Here is a 16,401-nt window from a genome sequence, read left to right on the forward strand (position 1 = left end):
ATGCTCTAGTTCTGGGGGCGGTCGGGTAGCCTAGTGGTTAAAGCGATCACTTGTCACGCCGAAGACCCGGATTCGATTCCCGACATGGGTACAATGTGTGAGACCCATTTCTGGTGTTCCCCGCCATGATATTGCTGGAATATTGCTAAAAGCAGCGTAAAACCATACTCACTCATTCTAGTTCTGCTGAAGTCATGCCATGCTGGTTCTTAAAGCTCTGCACGCTAACGTCGAACCCATTCGACAGAGGTGTCCATCCCCGTGCATCTGATGTCGAACCCATTCGACAGGCGAATAGCATAACAACAGCCCAAAATAAAACTCGCCATATCTATTTACCAAGAAGGCTTTGCGTAACATTTAAATTACGTATGACATGCATAAATGCTCAGCTTGCTCAATATCAAAACGTTCAGTCATTTATTTACCTCAAAAAGAAAATATCGCGAGTTAAAAAAGTTTCGGCCAAACTTCTCGGCACACATCTACCAGGAACGGCCATTGTTGACTTTTGGCACTTCACGTTGAGCGGCATGCAGTCCGATATTTTCTGTATAATTTCATCATTTTTCCTATTCGATCATAATTTTGTGTTTGCTGACGAAAGGAAAACACTCATGTTCCTTTATTTCTAAAAATTAGCAACTTTCGGTGTAATTAATTGTAAACAAAAACAATCTGAATCGTAGCATCATCGATTGGATGGAACTTGTACGATCATGGCAACGGCGGTAAACAAACAACTCCACATGCATAGTTATCCCGTTAGACTATTACAATCATTTTGTTACATCTAACTTAATTTTCTAGAATTATTGACACGCATGTATAAATCTTTGTAAAAAGAATTTCATTTTTAAAGAGTTTGCAAATGATTTCGTTTGATAAACTTTCCGACACATTGCCAAGCCGACAAACGTCAGTGATACGTTTGGGCGTGGCCTAACTCGCGATTTGTTGAGTCGAACAAAGTCAACAAACACTGCGAAAAACGACAAATATTGGATGATACGCAAAATCTGAACTGATATACATTCTAGGTAAACCATTCAATAGCAACATAATGCATTTAACGAGAAATAATCAAAGTACTTGCAATTTTAGCTATCATTTCTGAAACCGGAAGCACGTACAGCATGTGACACATGGAAGCAAAATATGCAAAAGTTGGTAAGCTATCATAAAGAAATTCCGAAATAGATTCAAATTCAAAAGAAAATACATAATTTACTATTTTTCGTCAACTATTTACTATTTATTGATCTGGAGAGCAGTCTTCACTCTTATTTGTTTCATATTTCTTCGTGATTGTCGCCATAAAATGTGTAAGTCTAAATCCGAAACCGTAATGGATTTCACGCTCGATGATTTTAATTTTAAAATATTTTCTATAAACGAGCGCAACGGAGAGCGATCCAACGTATTGGTATGCCATAATAATAACATAATATTGTTATTGGTCTAACATTACAAAAAGAACAATTTAAATATTAAAGTTGTTGTTGAAAACTTTCTGAGAACCTCCCGTCCTCTGAACCGATAACATTTTGGTACACAACGAGGTAGTGTAAATATATATAGATTCTAGGCTCCTATTTATATATGTGTGTGATTTTGTACCCAAAACAAATTAAATTGTACCCAAAATACTTTGTGAATTTGTACCTAAGAAAATAAGACAATAGATCTATAATTATATTTATGTTTTAATGTAGATGAACAGAACACATAATAAAATATTTCATCAAGTTCCAAATATGATTATGACTGTGATCCTTGAAATTGATTGTTTAGTTTTGAGAGAAAATTGACGTCTTGTCACTGAAGGAGAGGCCAGTTAAGTTGGTTAAACATAATTTAGAATGAATTGTTTTTTATAGGAAAGTGATATTATGTTAAGTTTAAGACACCAAATTAATGTATATCTTTGAAATAATTCTAGGTAGATCTACAAAATCACATACCCATTTGGGTAACAAATTACTAGAAATTTTGGGTGCCAAAGTCACCACTGTACATTTCAACTGATTTTCGTGAATCAATGGGATAAAAAAAATTCGTCTGAATGATTCCTTTTCTCATTTTTTAAGACAAGAATTTGTTTTACATAACAAAACAGGCAGATCTACACGGATCACGTTTAGTCCTAAAAATGTGAAAAATATGGACACCTCAGAAATGAGGGCTTATAAGGTTATAATTCTACCTAACTAGTCACATGGTTTGACTTAGATCTAGGTCTATCTAAGAAAAGTCCTTATGAAAATCTTTTTTAAATTTTTTTTATGACACTTACATTTCTGGCACTTAGACAAAGAGTATTCAAGGAAAGACAGATATGTTTTTGAATGAAAATATGACTTTCCTTTATAATTCTTTTTTCATGATGACAGGGGAACTTTTATACACACCAGCTGAGGAAGTTGTGATACTGTGATTGCATACAAAGAAAAAACAGTTTGGAAGCAGTACCTGTATGTATAAAATAGACCACATAAGGTGAACAAAAGTAATGGATTGGCTGACTGGAAAAAATACATTTGGCAAGGGTAAACATGTACACAGGCATGTTTCTTTTCATTCCAACCAGAAGACTGAGATAGCATTTTCTAAGAAACCTATGGCAAACTAACCAGCTTATGTGCCACCATGGTTCTTGTGATTAAACAAACACAAATGTCATGTACTGTTACAAGTACTGTTACTGTAATTAAATTAAATTAATTCCTATTAAATTATATTTCAGAATTGTTTTATTTGGAAACAAACCACATAATGCGCAAAATTAATGTCCATATGAGTTTAGTATGTATATGTTAAGGATCTGATTTAATCATTATTCATGGAATACTAAAATTAAAATGATGACATCAGAGAGTTACTTATTCACATAGTTGATTTTCAGAGTGCAAGATAATAATTGTTGAATAAATATGTTTAAACTAAAGATAATAATTGAAGTTTGATCAGTTACACTGTGCTGATGCAAAGACTAATATTTACTGTCCCCACACACCATCATTGTGGGAAAAATAACTATTAAATATAACTTAAAATTTTAAAACCTGTAAAAAGCTGTAAATAATTAAACAATTACAAATCTATCATCAATGCGCAATCATGGTGGTCTTCATATTTTTGGAATAAATTTAGAAATCCTTCGTGAAACTGTTCTAAAATCATGCTAGAATCTATGAATGTATTCCCGAAAGGAAAACTATCCTAAATGTAATGTGGAACTAACACCGAAAATATGTACGTAGAATTTTATTGCTTATATATACCCTATCATTTTCAGCAACGCGGGGATGTTATTTTGAAACACGTTTTGTCAAGCCCATTTTCGCGCACCTGTTGTTGAGGGTGATCTTGCTGATCGACGATATCCATAGACGTATTACGTGGGATACACTTGTTGTAGTGAAACTTATCAGCATGTACATCGCAGAAATATGAATCATGTCCCATTTATATTCACAACATTGAATGGTGATTCTTAAATATCAACAGAAGTTCAAATAAAAGATACCGAGAAACTTGCATGTGGCATGTTGATTTATCGTCTACCGTTTCCGGGTCACGGGAGCATGCAAGGTCAAACGGATTAACTAATACGCGAATTATATCGTCAAAGTCACATTTTTATTTCATGTTAGTGGTGATTACTGATACTGTGTATCGACTTATATTTTTGCTCTATGTGATAGGCGAACTATTTCAAATTTTACTGTAATTGTTTTGTTTCGAAAGCTTATCAGCAGACTACCCCTGTCTGTGACATCACATCCGGTGACCTTTGCACTAATTGAAATAGTGCTGTCAGAATTCACGATCTTTATTTTCATTTCTCTCTCGTCATATTTATTGGAATATGACGAATAAAACATTCTTCGATTGAGAAGATCGTCAACTTTCGCCAAGTTATATTTATAAAGGCAATGTAAACTTTGTTGATATTAAAATAGCAATAAGTTATGCGGAGGTCGGGCGAAGCGCGACATGTTTGATTTTAGGACGTCTGCTAGCATCATGACACGGGTTGTTTATTTTTGTATATCGTAAATATTCAACCAAAACGCTTGAAATTAGGATTAGTGAATATTTATAAGTCATTAATTGTTTCCTGCAAATTTTATAACATGACACGTCAGATTAACCCGAATATTCGTATTTCGGCAACCGACATGATGACCTCGAAAATTAAGTTATTTTTCTGTTTAACGTTTAGATAATAAATTCACTGAAATGGTTCATAATTTACCATCGCGCTGATATATGCCGATTATAAATCCCGAATTTTTACTCAATTGAAATTATGATATCGGAGATATGATTATTGAAATCAATTTGCAAAAATGTTACGATATTAGAGGGTTTCTAGCATGAAATGCAAACCACCTTCAATAACGCAATTCAGGTAAGTTCAAGAAAATTAACAAATTTTGTGTTCGCTTTGGTCTTAACCTTGGTATGATTGAAAACACCAGGATATTTTTATATAGAATTGTGTAGTTTTCTATCAGGAATAAATGTGCAAAATATTTCTTCAATTGGCCCTTGTTTAATGAGGCACCGACTGTTTGAAATCACCCACCCTCTTTAGAGTGCCTTATGCTAAAATTAATCCAGCAGGCAGGGGTAAGAAGTGTGAAAATAATTCAGCAGGCTAAAGGTTAAGATGCCCTATACTTAAGTGTAAGCCATGTTCTAGTTCTGCTGAAGTCATGCCATGCTGGTTCTTAAGATGCCCTATACTTAAGTGTAAGCCATGTTCTAGTTCTGCTGAAGTCATGCCATGCTGGTTCTTAAGATGCCCTATACTTAAGTGTAAACCATGCTCTAGTTCTGCTGAAGTCATACCATGCTGGTTCTTAAGATGCCCTATACTTAAGTGTAAACCATGCTCTAGTTCTGCTGATGTCATGCCATGCTGGTTCTTAAGATGCCCTATACTTAAGTGTTAACCATGTTCTAGTTCTGCTGAAGTCATCCCATGCTGGTTCTTAAGATGCCATATACTTCAGTGTAAACCATGCTCTAGTTCTGCTGAAGTCATCCCATGCTGGTTCTTAAGATGCCCTATACTTCAGTGTAAACCATGCTCTAGTTCTGCTGAAGTCATCCCATGCTGGTTCTTAAGATGCCATATACTTAAGTGTAAACCATGCTCTAGTTCTGCTGAAGTCATGCCATGCTGGTTCTTAAGATGCCCTATACTTAAGTGTAAGCCATGCTCTAGTTCTGCTAAACTCCGGCTGAAGCAATAACTGCATGTAGTGAGACAGGGTGAGGCGTTCACTACTACAGCACACATCTGTCCAGCATGTTGTGAGACAAGGTGAGGTGTTCACTACTACAGCACACATCTGCCCAGCATGTTGTGAGACAAGGTGAGGTGTTCACTACTACAACACACATCTGCCCAGCATGTTGTGAGACAAGGTGAGGCGTTCACTAATACAGCACACATCTGTCCAGCATGTTGTGAGACAAGGTGAGGTGTTCACTACTACAGCACACATCTGCCCAGCATGTTGTGAGGCAAGGTGAGGTGTTCACTACTACAGCAAACATCTGCCCAGCATGTTGTGAGACAAGGTGAGGTGTTCACTACTACAGCACACATCTGCCCAGCATGTTGTGAGGCAGGGTGAGGTGTTCACTACTTCAGCACACATCTGCCCAGCATGTTGTGAGACAGGGTGAGGCCTTCACTACTACAGCACACATCTGCCCAGTATGTTGTGAGACAAGGTGAGGCCTTCACTACTACAGCACACATCTGCCCAGCATGTTGTGAGACAAGGTGAGGCCTTCACTACTACAGCACATCTGCCCAGCATGTTGTGGCCATGTTGTGAGACAGGGTGAGGTGTTCACTACTACAGCACACATCTGCCCAGCATGTTGTGAGACAGGGTGAGGTGTTCACTACTACAGCACACATCTGCCCAGCATGTTGTGAGACAAGGTGAGGTGTTCACTACTACAGCACACATCTGCCCAGCATGTTGTGAGACAAGGTGAGGCGTTCACTTCTACAACACACATCTGCCCAGCCTGTTGTGGGACAGGGTGAGGTGTTCACTACTTCAGCACACATCTGCCCAGCATGTTGTGAGACAGGGTGAGGTGTTCACTACTTCAGCACACATCTGCCCAGCATGTTGTGAGACAGGGTGAGGTGTTCACTACTACAGCACACATCTGTCCAGCCTGTTGTGAGACAGGGTGAGGTGTTCACTACTACAGCACACATCTGCCCAGCATGTTGTGAGACAGGGTGAGGTGTTCACTACAACAACACACATCTGCCCAGCATGTTGTGAGACAGGGCGAGGTGTTCACTAATACAGCACACATCTGCCCAGCATGTTGTCTTAGGGGGAGGTTTAGTCAAGATTTTGCAAAGAAACAGAAAAATCAATCAAATTAAGATAGAAAAACTGTCAAAATAATATAAAAATAAGATAAGATAGGCATTTCCACAGGAGGCTCTGGCAACTACGGGCGGCAAGAATCCATGCAACACTTGCGTACAAATGACAAACATGCTGGGGTCAGATTGGAGCTTTATTTCTGGTCATGCATGTGGAGTATATGTGACATGCGAGGTCTGATAATATCAACGAGCATCTAGTGATACATCTGTACACAATAAAACAATAAATACACAATGTTATTCACAAACACAATGAGATGCCAGACACTGGGTTAATAAGTGTTAACATTGAGCCCTGAACAAGCAATAGGGTAGGGTAACATCCAGTCTCAGTGATCAAATAACTCGACTCAGTTGGAGGTAAAACAAGTTTGAAATAGAAGAAGTGTTTGAAAACGGAACTGGATGTTTCACAAACTAAACGACTGAGGCTGTTATGTCAACCAAAATTCAAATGACCTGATCCTGTGTCACGGTCAGGTCATTGATAAGTCTAAATTACTAGAATACTAGAATACTAGAATTGTAATAACTAGAATACTAACTGGTTCCCCCAAGGAATCTCTGTCAGGATATTATTATGGCAGAATGAAGTAAAATGCTGCATTGGGAGCGAGTGAGAGAGTTTACGCCGAGTTTACTGCTTTTAACAATATTCCAGCAACATCACGGCAGGGGACACCAGAAATGTGAGTCACACATGTCGGGAATCCAACCCGGGTCTTCAGCGTGACTACCGAATGCTTTAGCCACAAGGCTCCCCCACCGCCCCTGCTGCACTGGGTGCAGGAATAAAGAGTCTGGTGTAATCTAGCCAGTGAACTAGCACTCGTCAGGGTTGTCTACTTTATATACACTCTTCTTGTACAAGCACCGGTGAGTATTACATACATTATATACAATCTGCTTGTACAAGTACTGGTCAGTGGTAAGTGATGGTATATACAGTCTGCTTGTACAAGTACTGGTCAGTGGTATGTGATGGTATATACAGTCTGCTTGTACAAGTACTGGTCAGTGGTATGTGATGGTATATACAATCTGCTTGTACAAGTACTGGTCAGTGGTATGTGATGTTATATACAATCTGGTTTACAATCTACATGCGTCCTGGCTCCATCACATCGTGATTCTCTACAAGGTGTTAGTATGTACAATGGCGTCTATACATCAAGCACTATCGTCATGCAGCTAGCACAGAAAACAAGTCCACACAGAACTCTCGTCACCATGACAACAATTTTTCAGTGTCGCCATGGTGACGAGATCCATGTGTATGAGGGCAATCACCCAGGTAATGCGTAGGCTGGTGATGCTGGTGATGAGGATTTGGTATTAACACTGGACATGTGATGTGTGGTGCTGTATCCCATTACTCTCATCGCCATGACAACCTACTGAGTAACATACAGGCGTACTGAGGGAGGGGGCGTGTGTGTGTTGATGTAAATGAGCTTTCCATGGGATGTAAAATATATTTGGACAGTTGTGGTGGTTGGTGAGATAAGATGTTAGCATGATGTTATGTATGAGGGGGGATCTGAAGGGTAGAAATGTGACGGTGTGATGTCAACCATCAAGTCCCCTTTTTTTTGCTACTGAGACAAGATTTTTGGCTAGTTGGGGTGTGGCAGTGGGTGTGTCGCCAAGAACAGGGGTGTAGGGGTGGGTGTTTCACCAAGTCTGTAGGTGTGGCAGTGGATGTGTCTCCAAGAGTGGGGGTGTAGGGGTGGGTGTGTCACAAAGTCTGTAGGTGTGGCAGTGGGTGTGTCGCCTAGCCTAGGGTTGCATTGGTGGGTGTGTCCTCCAGCCTAGGGATGTGGCAGTGGGTGTGTCGCCTAGCCTAGGGTTGCATTGTTGGGTGTGTCCTCCAGCCTAGGGATGTGGCAGTGGGTGTGTCGCCTAAACTAGGGTTGCATTGGTGGGTGTGTCCTCCAGCCTAGGGATGTGGCAGTGTCCCATAATCTTGCGGTGTGGCAGTGGGTGTTTCCCCTAGCCTAGAGATGGGTGTGTCTCTAAGGATTGAGGTGTAGCAGAGGGCATGCCCTCTAGCCTTGGGGTGCGGCAGTGGGTATGTCCTCTCGGCAAGTCAGACCATTGTCAGTCACAAATAGGAATAATAACATAAATGCAATATTGTAGTGGGGTAATATCTGCCATATTGATCAGTGGTACACACATTTACACAGCGTGTGACATTATACACACATTTACACAGTGTGTTGTACACATACACTCATAGTGTGCATTGTACACATTAATACGTTGTGTGACATCAGAGTCCATGCAAGGGGTATAACTTAATGCATAACAAACAGTAACAATTTTTTAACATTCTATAGCACTGGTAGCTGCAGAATCTCTTGGTGTGGAGTGGCCCCGCCCGCCCCGCCCCACCCCGCCCCGCCGGTCTCCCTGTGTGCAGCACAACAGGATCGAGTCAGCTAAAGAGGGCTCACACCAGTGTCAGCGTGTACAAGGAATTAAATTCCTATATAAATGTCTGGAAACTATTTACACTTGGACATTCTAGAATTATATTCCAGAATGAGAACCTAGGATGCCCTTGTTGGGTGAGTGAGTGAGTGAGCCACACAAAGACTTATCAGCACAGCAGCATGGCCTCACCTTGGTCGCGTGTCCGGCGATGCATAGTGTTCCCGCTCACCACCAGAGGGCTTCCCACCATGCTTTGCAGCACGTAACCTCTCAATTTCTCGATGGTCCATGTACATCTGATTAGCGAAAGCCTTAGCGTTGTGGTCATATTGGTTTTCCCTCTGTCTGTTGTTGTAGTGATCGGAATGCATTCTGTCGAGGTGATTGTCCGAGCGGTGGCGCAGATCCCGGGGAGGGGCAGAGTGATTTCGAACAGCGACGTACTCGTAGGGCGTGTCTTGTCGTGGGTCGGAGGGGGCGTACTGGTCCTGCTCGGGGTAGCGTTCACCACCTCCTCTGTGCTGGGGGATGTTCACTTCACTGTAGTTGTAGTGCCTGCAGTAACACAGTCAGAGTTAGAAACTACACTCAGCACAGCCAGGATGGTATAATGCAGTCAGGGGTAGATGCTACACGGAATTACAATGCAGAAGACAAACCACAGGTTTGAAATACAGCATTTCTGTAAAATACTCAAATTAAATTGGCTAGTGAGAGGAAGCAACTAAAAAACTACCATTTTTTTCCAAGTAAAAGTTCTTCAGAAAGTTTCTGCCAATAAATTTAAAATATTTAAATTCTTGGACACGGCGTCAATCTGTGCCTGATACAACCTCTGACTTGATAATGTCAACCCAATAAAGGCAGCATTCCTTTGTCATAACGACAGTGCAATGTGACAAAAGGCATTGGCTTACTGACCACCTATACCTGACTCAATGCCAGGCTTACTGACCACATATTCCTGATTCAGTGCCAGGCTTACTGACGACCTGTTGTTGACTCAATGCCAGGCTTACTGACCACATATTCCTGACTCAATGCTAGGCTTACTGACCACATATTCCTGACTCGATGCTAGGCTTACTGACCACATATTCCTGACTCGGTGCCAGGCTTACTGACTACATATTCTTGACTCAATGCCAGGCTTACTGACCACATATTCTTGACTCAATGCCGGCAAGATCTCACTGTTTGAAAGGTAGGATGATGTGTGTTTCTCTCACCTGTTTGAGTTCTCGTAGTTACGTATCTTCTGTTCGTCTGGCTCAATGCCTCGCTCCTTCGTGTTGAAGGTCTTGGCCGGGACTGGGGGGGGCTCCTTGCGCTTCTGGTGCGGGAGAGTGTGTGACTCAACCCGGCCCTGAGGGGACCCGGGGCCCTCATCCTTTCTGCAACACACCAGGCATTCAGGTCACTTCAGGTCAGACATAGTCAGTCATGGTGTCAGAAAGATTTCCTTGTTATAATATTCATACTGTCCCAAAATATTCACTGTAGTATCATTTATGTCAGAATGATTTCACTGTTATAATATTCATACTGTCAGAATGATTTCACTGTTATAATATTCATACTGTCAGAAGGATTTCACTGTTATAATATTCATACTGTCAGAAGGATTTCATTGATTATAATATTCACTGTCAGAAGAATTTCACTGTTATAATATTCATACTGTTAGAAGGATTTCATTGTTATAATATTCACTGTCAGAAGGATTTCATTGTTATAATATTCACTGTCAGAAGGCTTTCATTGTTATAACCCTGTAATGGTGCCGACAGACCATCAAGAGATGTTAACATGATGACAAGATCCTGATGATACTGTTGTAATTTGCCATGTAAAGCGTGGCCACTGACCTGTACTTGGCTGCGAGGTCGGAGATCTTGGCCTTGTTGACGTTGCTAGTGTTGACGGGGTTGGCGGTGCTGCGTGTGAAGCGGTAGGGGTCATGACCTGGGCTCCTCTCCCTCCCCGTCACACCCCCGAGCTTCTCCCTCAGCTTGGTGTCGTCGTGCTTGTTGGAGGGGTGGTTGACATACTTGCTGTACGAGTCACTCGAGTGGGAGGACGAGTCATTGTGAGCCTGTGACACAAGAGAGACAATAGAGTCATTGTGAGCCTGTGACACAAGAGAGACAATAGAGTCATTGTGAGCCTGTGACACAGGAGAGACAATAGTCATTGTGAGCCTGTGACACAGGAGAGACAATAGAGTCATTGTGAGCCTGTGACACAGGAGAGACAATAGAGTCATTGTGAGCCTGTAACACAGGAGAGACAATAGAGTCATTGTGAGCCTGTGACACAGGAGAAACAATAGAGTCATTGTGAGCCTGTGACAGAGGAGAGACAATAATCATTGTGAACCTGTGGCAGAGGAGAGACAAAAGTCATTGTGAGCCTGTGACACAGGAGAGACAATAGAGTCATTGTGAGCCTGTGACACAGGAGAGACAATAGAGTCATTGTGAGCCTGTGACACAAGAGAGACAATAGAGTCATTGTGAGCCTGTGACACAAGAGAGACAATAGTCATTGTCAGTCTGTGACAGAGGAGAGACAATAGAGTCATTGTGAGCCTGTGACACAGGAGAGACAATAGTGTCATGAAAATTTGTTATCTCAAGAACAGGTTTCCGTCAATTGTTTATCTAAGATATCACTGACTGAGAAACAGAAGAGAACTGGTGGGAATGTTTCAATGACTGAAAGTAACAGGTTTCATGTAGGGGTGATAACAAAGACGTATAATTTCTTTAAGTTTAAGTTTATATACGTCTTTTCCATTGGAAGAGAGGCCGGTCACATGATCACGAAACTGACCTTCATAAGCGTATGAATGACACGATTTGACTTTCATACATTTTTTACGAGACTGCATTCTTGAAATGACATAAACACTGATGGACTACTCCCGCAAGCTCTGACATTCACACAGTTTGGCCCTCACTCTGTGAAGTTTCACACTCCAATGAACTCACTCAGAGTGAAAGTCAATTCTTAAATGACTGCAACACAAACACAAGATGTGACTTACTCGGTGTTCTGGTGGCGCCCCCTGGCCCATGTGGGGAGAGTGAAGGGGGGATGCTTGTTTAGGAATGCTTGGCTCTGCCCGATACACATCCCCTCCGGTCTCGTAGCGGTGTGGGCTGTAGTCATCGTACGAGTGATACTGTTGATCTACAACACGAGCCTCCGTCAGAACTTTCAAACAAAGAGTAAATAAAACATTCAACTTTTGAAATCCCACATTGAGAATTCGGTTCGAAATTTACACATAAGCAAACTCATACCATTCAATAATCTGGATATTTGCGGTATTGGATGATTACACTTGGAATGCTACAACTATGGTTACAGAGTGTCACTGTCTGTGGACTCTCACCTGATGCTATTCTGTTGCGGAGTCGCTCGCTGGGGGTGAGCGTAGCGTAGGGATCTATACTTGAGCGGTTGTGATGAGGCAGTGGTGGACTCTGGGCGTAGTAAGACGGGTAGTACCGGTCCTCTGGCTGCGTGCCGTGCCATTCGTCTGAAACAAAACAGTCTCCATCTACACACTGCTACACAGCTGGCTCACATGTTGTAGAGTTACATCATAGTTATCTAACAAGGTTTCTGGTGAGCTGTGTCACAACTAGACGAGCTCTGCAGTGTATCTCTCTGGAATATCTAGTACAACTTGTACCACTGTGTCATGCTACTTTACAGTACAACTTGTACAGCTATGTGGTGTTTGTGTGTGTACTCACTGTCTTGAGGCCTGCCACTCTGTCGAGGGTCAGCTCCCCGTGCATAGCGATCTTGTGGCAAAACCTGAAACATTCCAACAATGTTGTCAATACTCCTGCGGCCGACACTTAGAATATACAAATAATTACTCTTGACGAGGTCATTATTGAGGGAGTGAGTGAGTATGGTTTTACGCCGCTTTTAGCAATATTCCAGCAATATCATGGCGGGGGACACCAGATATGGGCTTCACACATTGTACCCATGTGGGGAATCGAACCCGGGTCTTCGGCGTGACGAGTGAACGCATTAACCACTAGGCTACCCGACCGCCCCGACGAGGTCATTATGCAAAAACAAGGACCTGAGGACCCAACCCCTGATGTGGTCCGGTCAGACCGCCAAAGGGGTTGTTTTTTTCAGTTTCTGAAGCTTTTAACCCGCCCTCTGTTTCATTACAGTTCCATAACTGTGAACGTGAAATGTTCGCACCAGGCGCAATCTTGTTTTCTATCAGACGAGACAAAGCTCATCACGTGACAAGTCAGTACTGATGCTCATGATGTCAATGAGTGGATTGTCTGGTCCAGACTCGATTATTAACAGACCGCCATCATATAGCTGAAATATTGCTGAGAGCGGCGTTAAACAACAAACAAACAAACAAAAAAGGTATAACAATACGCGATGTCTCATCCACAAGTTCATCACAGGACAGCCTGATCCAGATGTAAACAGACTTACCCTCTGGTTGTGATAGCTGGGAGGGGCTGGGTAGGGGGGTATACCCGGGATGCCGTGCTCAGCGGTGTTCACGCTGGGGTCCGAGGACGACCTGACCAGTCGTTTCTTCTGTATGGGTGACACGTCGAAGTCGTCGTACGGTCGGTGCAGGTCCAGCTCACTCTCCGGGGAGGCGTAGCTGAGACGGGCTGGCATCGGGAACAGGAAGTCTTCGCTGATGTCCTCCTCTGGCTGTGTAGCACAAGAACATGGGTCAACAAACCTGGTTAATAACATTGGTGTATGTCAACATCACAACACGGGCGTGAGTCAACAGCGCAGCAACATCGGCGTAAGTCTACCACATAGGTTAGTAACATCTGCCAGAGGTGTGGGTGTTCTGTAAGACCCACCCAGAGACGTGTGGGTGTTCTGTAAGACCCACCCAGAGAGGTGAGGGTGTTCTGTCAGACCCGCCGAAAGATGTGTGGGTGTGCTGTAAGACCCGCCCAGAGACGTGTGGGTGTGCTGTAAGGGTGTTCTGTGAGGGTGCTTTGTGGTGTTGTGTGAGGGTGCTTGGTGGTGTTCTGCGAGGGTGTTCTGTGTGGGTGTTCTGTGAGGATGTTCTGTGTGGGTGTTCTGTGAGGGTGTTCTGTGAGGGCGTCTTGGGGGGGAGGCTGTGTTCTGTGTGGGTGTTCTGTGAGGGTGTTCTGTGATTATGTTCTGTGATGGTGTTCTCTCAAGGTGTTCTGTGAGGGTGTTCTGTGAGGGTGTTTCTATGAGGGTGTTCTATGAGGGTGTTCTGCAAGGCTGCTCTGAGAGGGTGTTCTGTGATGGTGTTCTGTCAGGGTGTTCTGTCGGGATGCTCTGTGAGGGTGTTCCTACCTTCTTGTGACACATCCAGATGTGCTGCAGCTGTTGATGGACGATCATCTCACAGAGTTTGGTGTACCAGGCGTCCGAGCTGCCGTGGGTGACGGTGCCTGTGGACAGGGAGGTATCTTAGTAATGTCTTAGTCATCTTAGCAATTCTACAGAAGACAGAATGCGCCTTTCATTCACAGTGCTTGTCTACCATGCTGAGCGTGGACTCACCAGTAAACAAGTGGGAGTACATCTTCTCCAGTTTTTCGTTATGTTCGTAGATTTTCTTGTGGTTTTTGGCAGGCGCCTTCCAGCGTGAGCGAAGGTCCTTGACAGCCTGCTTGCTGTCTGCCTTCAGATACAGGGTGATGGGGTAATACTGGGCGTAGTTGAGGCGGTCCACATGGTGCGGAGTGATGTCCAGAAGGCAGTGCTTGCGCTGTCAGGGGAAGATTTCAACATTAGTCACAGATAGGATATCTCAGATGACATGTCAACTAACCACAGATAGGATATCTCAGATGACATGTCAACATTAGTCACAGATAGGATATCTCAGATGACATGTCAACATTAGCCACAGGTAGGATATCTCAGATGACATGTCAACATTAGCCACAGATAGGATATCTCAGATGATATGTCAACATTATCCACAGGTAGGATATCTCAGATGATATGTCAACATTAGCCACAGGTAAGATATCTCAGATGACATGTCAACATTAGCCACAGGTAAGATATCTCAGATGACATGTCAACATTAGCCACAGATAGGATATCTCAGATGCCATTTTGACATGAGACATTAACAACTCAAATAGATCACTACTGACAGGGTTCCGTTGGTTACCTTGGTGATGGCCTCCCTGATGGCGCCGAGACGGATGATGCCTGACTTCTTCCTGTCGTCATCCTGAGTCAACTCAGACTCTGCAACAACAGAAGTTCTACCCTGTTACAGTTGTGTTCTACATTGTAAGTCATGTTCTACATTGTTACAGACAGGTTATACACTGTTACAATCATGTTCTACACTGTTACAATCATGTTCTACACTGCTACAATCATGTTCTACACTGTTACAATTGTGTTCTACACTGTTACAATCGTGTTCTACACTATTACAATCATGTTCTACACTGTTACAATCGTGTTCTACACTGTTACAATCGTGTTCTACACTGTTACAATCGTGTTCTACACTGCTACAATCGTGTTCTACACTGCTACAATCGTGTTCTACACTGTTACAATCGTGTTCTACACTGTTACAATCGTGTTCTACACTGTTACAGTTGTGTTCTACACTGCTACAATCATGTTATACACTGTTACAATCGTGTTCTACACTGTTACAATCGTGTTCTACACTGTTACAATCGTGTTCTACACTGTTACAATCGTGTTCTACACTGCTACAATCATGTTCTACACTGTTACAATCGTGTTCTACACTGTTACAATCGTGTTCTACACTGTTACAGTTGTGTTCTACATTGTAGGTCATGTTCTACATTGTTACAGACAGGTTATACACTGGTACAATCATGTTCTACACTGCTACAATCATGTTCTACACTATTACAATCAGGTTCTACACTATTACAATCATGTTCTACACTGCTACAATCGTGTTCTACACTGCTACAATCATGTTCTACACGGTTACAATCATGTTCTACACTGCTACTATCATGTTCTACACTGCTACAATCGTGTTCTACACTGTTACAATCGTGTTCTACACTGTTACAATCATGTTCTACACTGCTACAATCATGTTCTACATTGTTAATCGTATTCTACACTGTTACAGTCATGTTCTACACTGTTACAATCCTGTTCTACACTGTTACAGTCATGTTGTACATTGTTACAGCGGTGATCTGAAGATGTGTACATGGTGTAGAAGAGAGTGCCACGACATGTGACCCAAACACTATTCATGCTGTATTTTCATCGCCTGACTTACGTGGAGACTCGAACTTGTCGTGGAAGTCAGACAGCAGCCGATCTCTCGCGATGTCTGCCATAGCTCCAAATATCACCACCGGCCGCATGAAGCCCGCTGCAACAACACCACGCACCATCACATAAACAGTCATTACAACATCAGCTATACTAGACAGTGAAGGAGATTTAATAAATTAAGAGGAAATGTCCCAGCAAGTTTCAGGGTTGTG

The 16,401-nt window shown here is 42.5% G+C and overlaps 1 protein-coding gene across 8 annotated transcripts in view; it reads right to left on the reverse strand.

Moving 5' to 3' along the window:
* Positions 1–16,401, reverse strand: part of LOC139477180 (tight junction protein ZO-1-like) — a 125,081-nt gene that overhangs the window by 17,420 nt on the left and 91,260 nt on the right. For 6 of the 8 annotated variants that reach the window (XM_071259734.1, XM_071259731.1, XM_071259737.1 and 3 more), the window contains exons 16-26: positions 16,191–16,286; positions 15,069–15,148; positions 14,447–14,654; positions 14,237–14,334; positions 13,373–13,603; positions 12,649–12,712; positions 12,282–12,428; positions 11,931–12,100; positions 10,750–10,976; positions 10,111–10,275; positions 9,071–9,436 (exon numbers count right to left, since the gene is read on the reverse strand). In XM_071259734.1, coding sequence (XP_071115835.1) covers positions 9,071–9,436; positions 10,111–10,275; positions 10,750–10,976; positions 11,931–12,100; positions 12,282–12,428; positions 12,649–12,712; positions 13,373–13,603; positions 14,237–14,334; positions 14,447–14,654; positions 15,069–15,148; positions 16,191–16,286 — 1,852 coding nt within the window. The remainder of the gene's footprint in view (positions 1–9,070; positions 9,437–10,110; positions 10,276–10,749; positions 10,977–11,930; positions 12,101–12,281; positions 12,429–12,648; positions 12,713–13,372; positions 13,604–14,236; positions 14,335–14,446; positions 14,655–15,068; positions 15,149–16,190; positions 16,287–16,401) is intronic. The other 2 variants (XM_071259738.1, XM_071259732.1) reach the window with 1 other exon arrangement.

This window comes from Haliotis cracherodii, unplaced genomic scaffold (genome assembly GCF_022045235.1).
Source record: "Haliotis cracherodii isolate W230 unplaced genomic scaffold, xgHalCrac1.p SCAF_32, whole genome shotgun sequence".
Lineage (NCBI taxonomy): Eukaryota > Metazoa > Mollusca > Gastropoda > Lepetellida > Haliotidae > Haliotis > Haliotis cracherodii.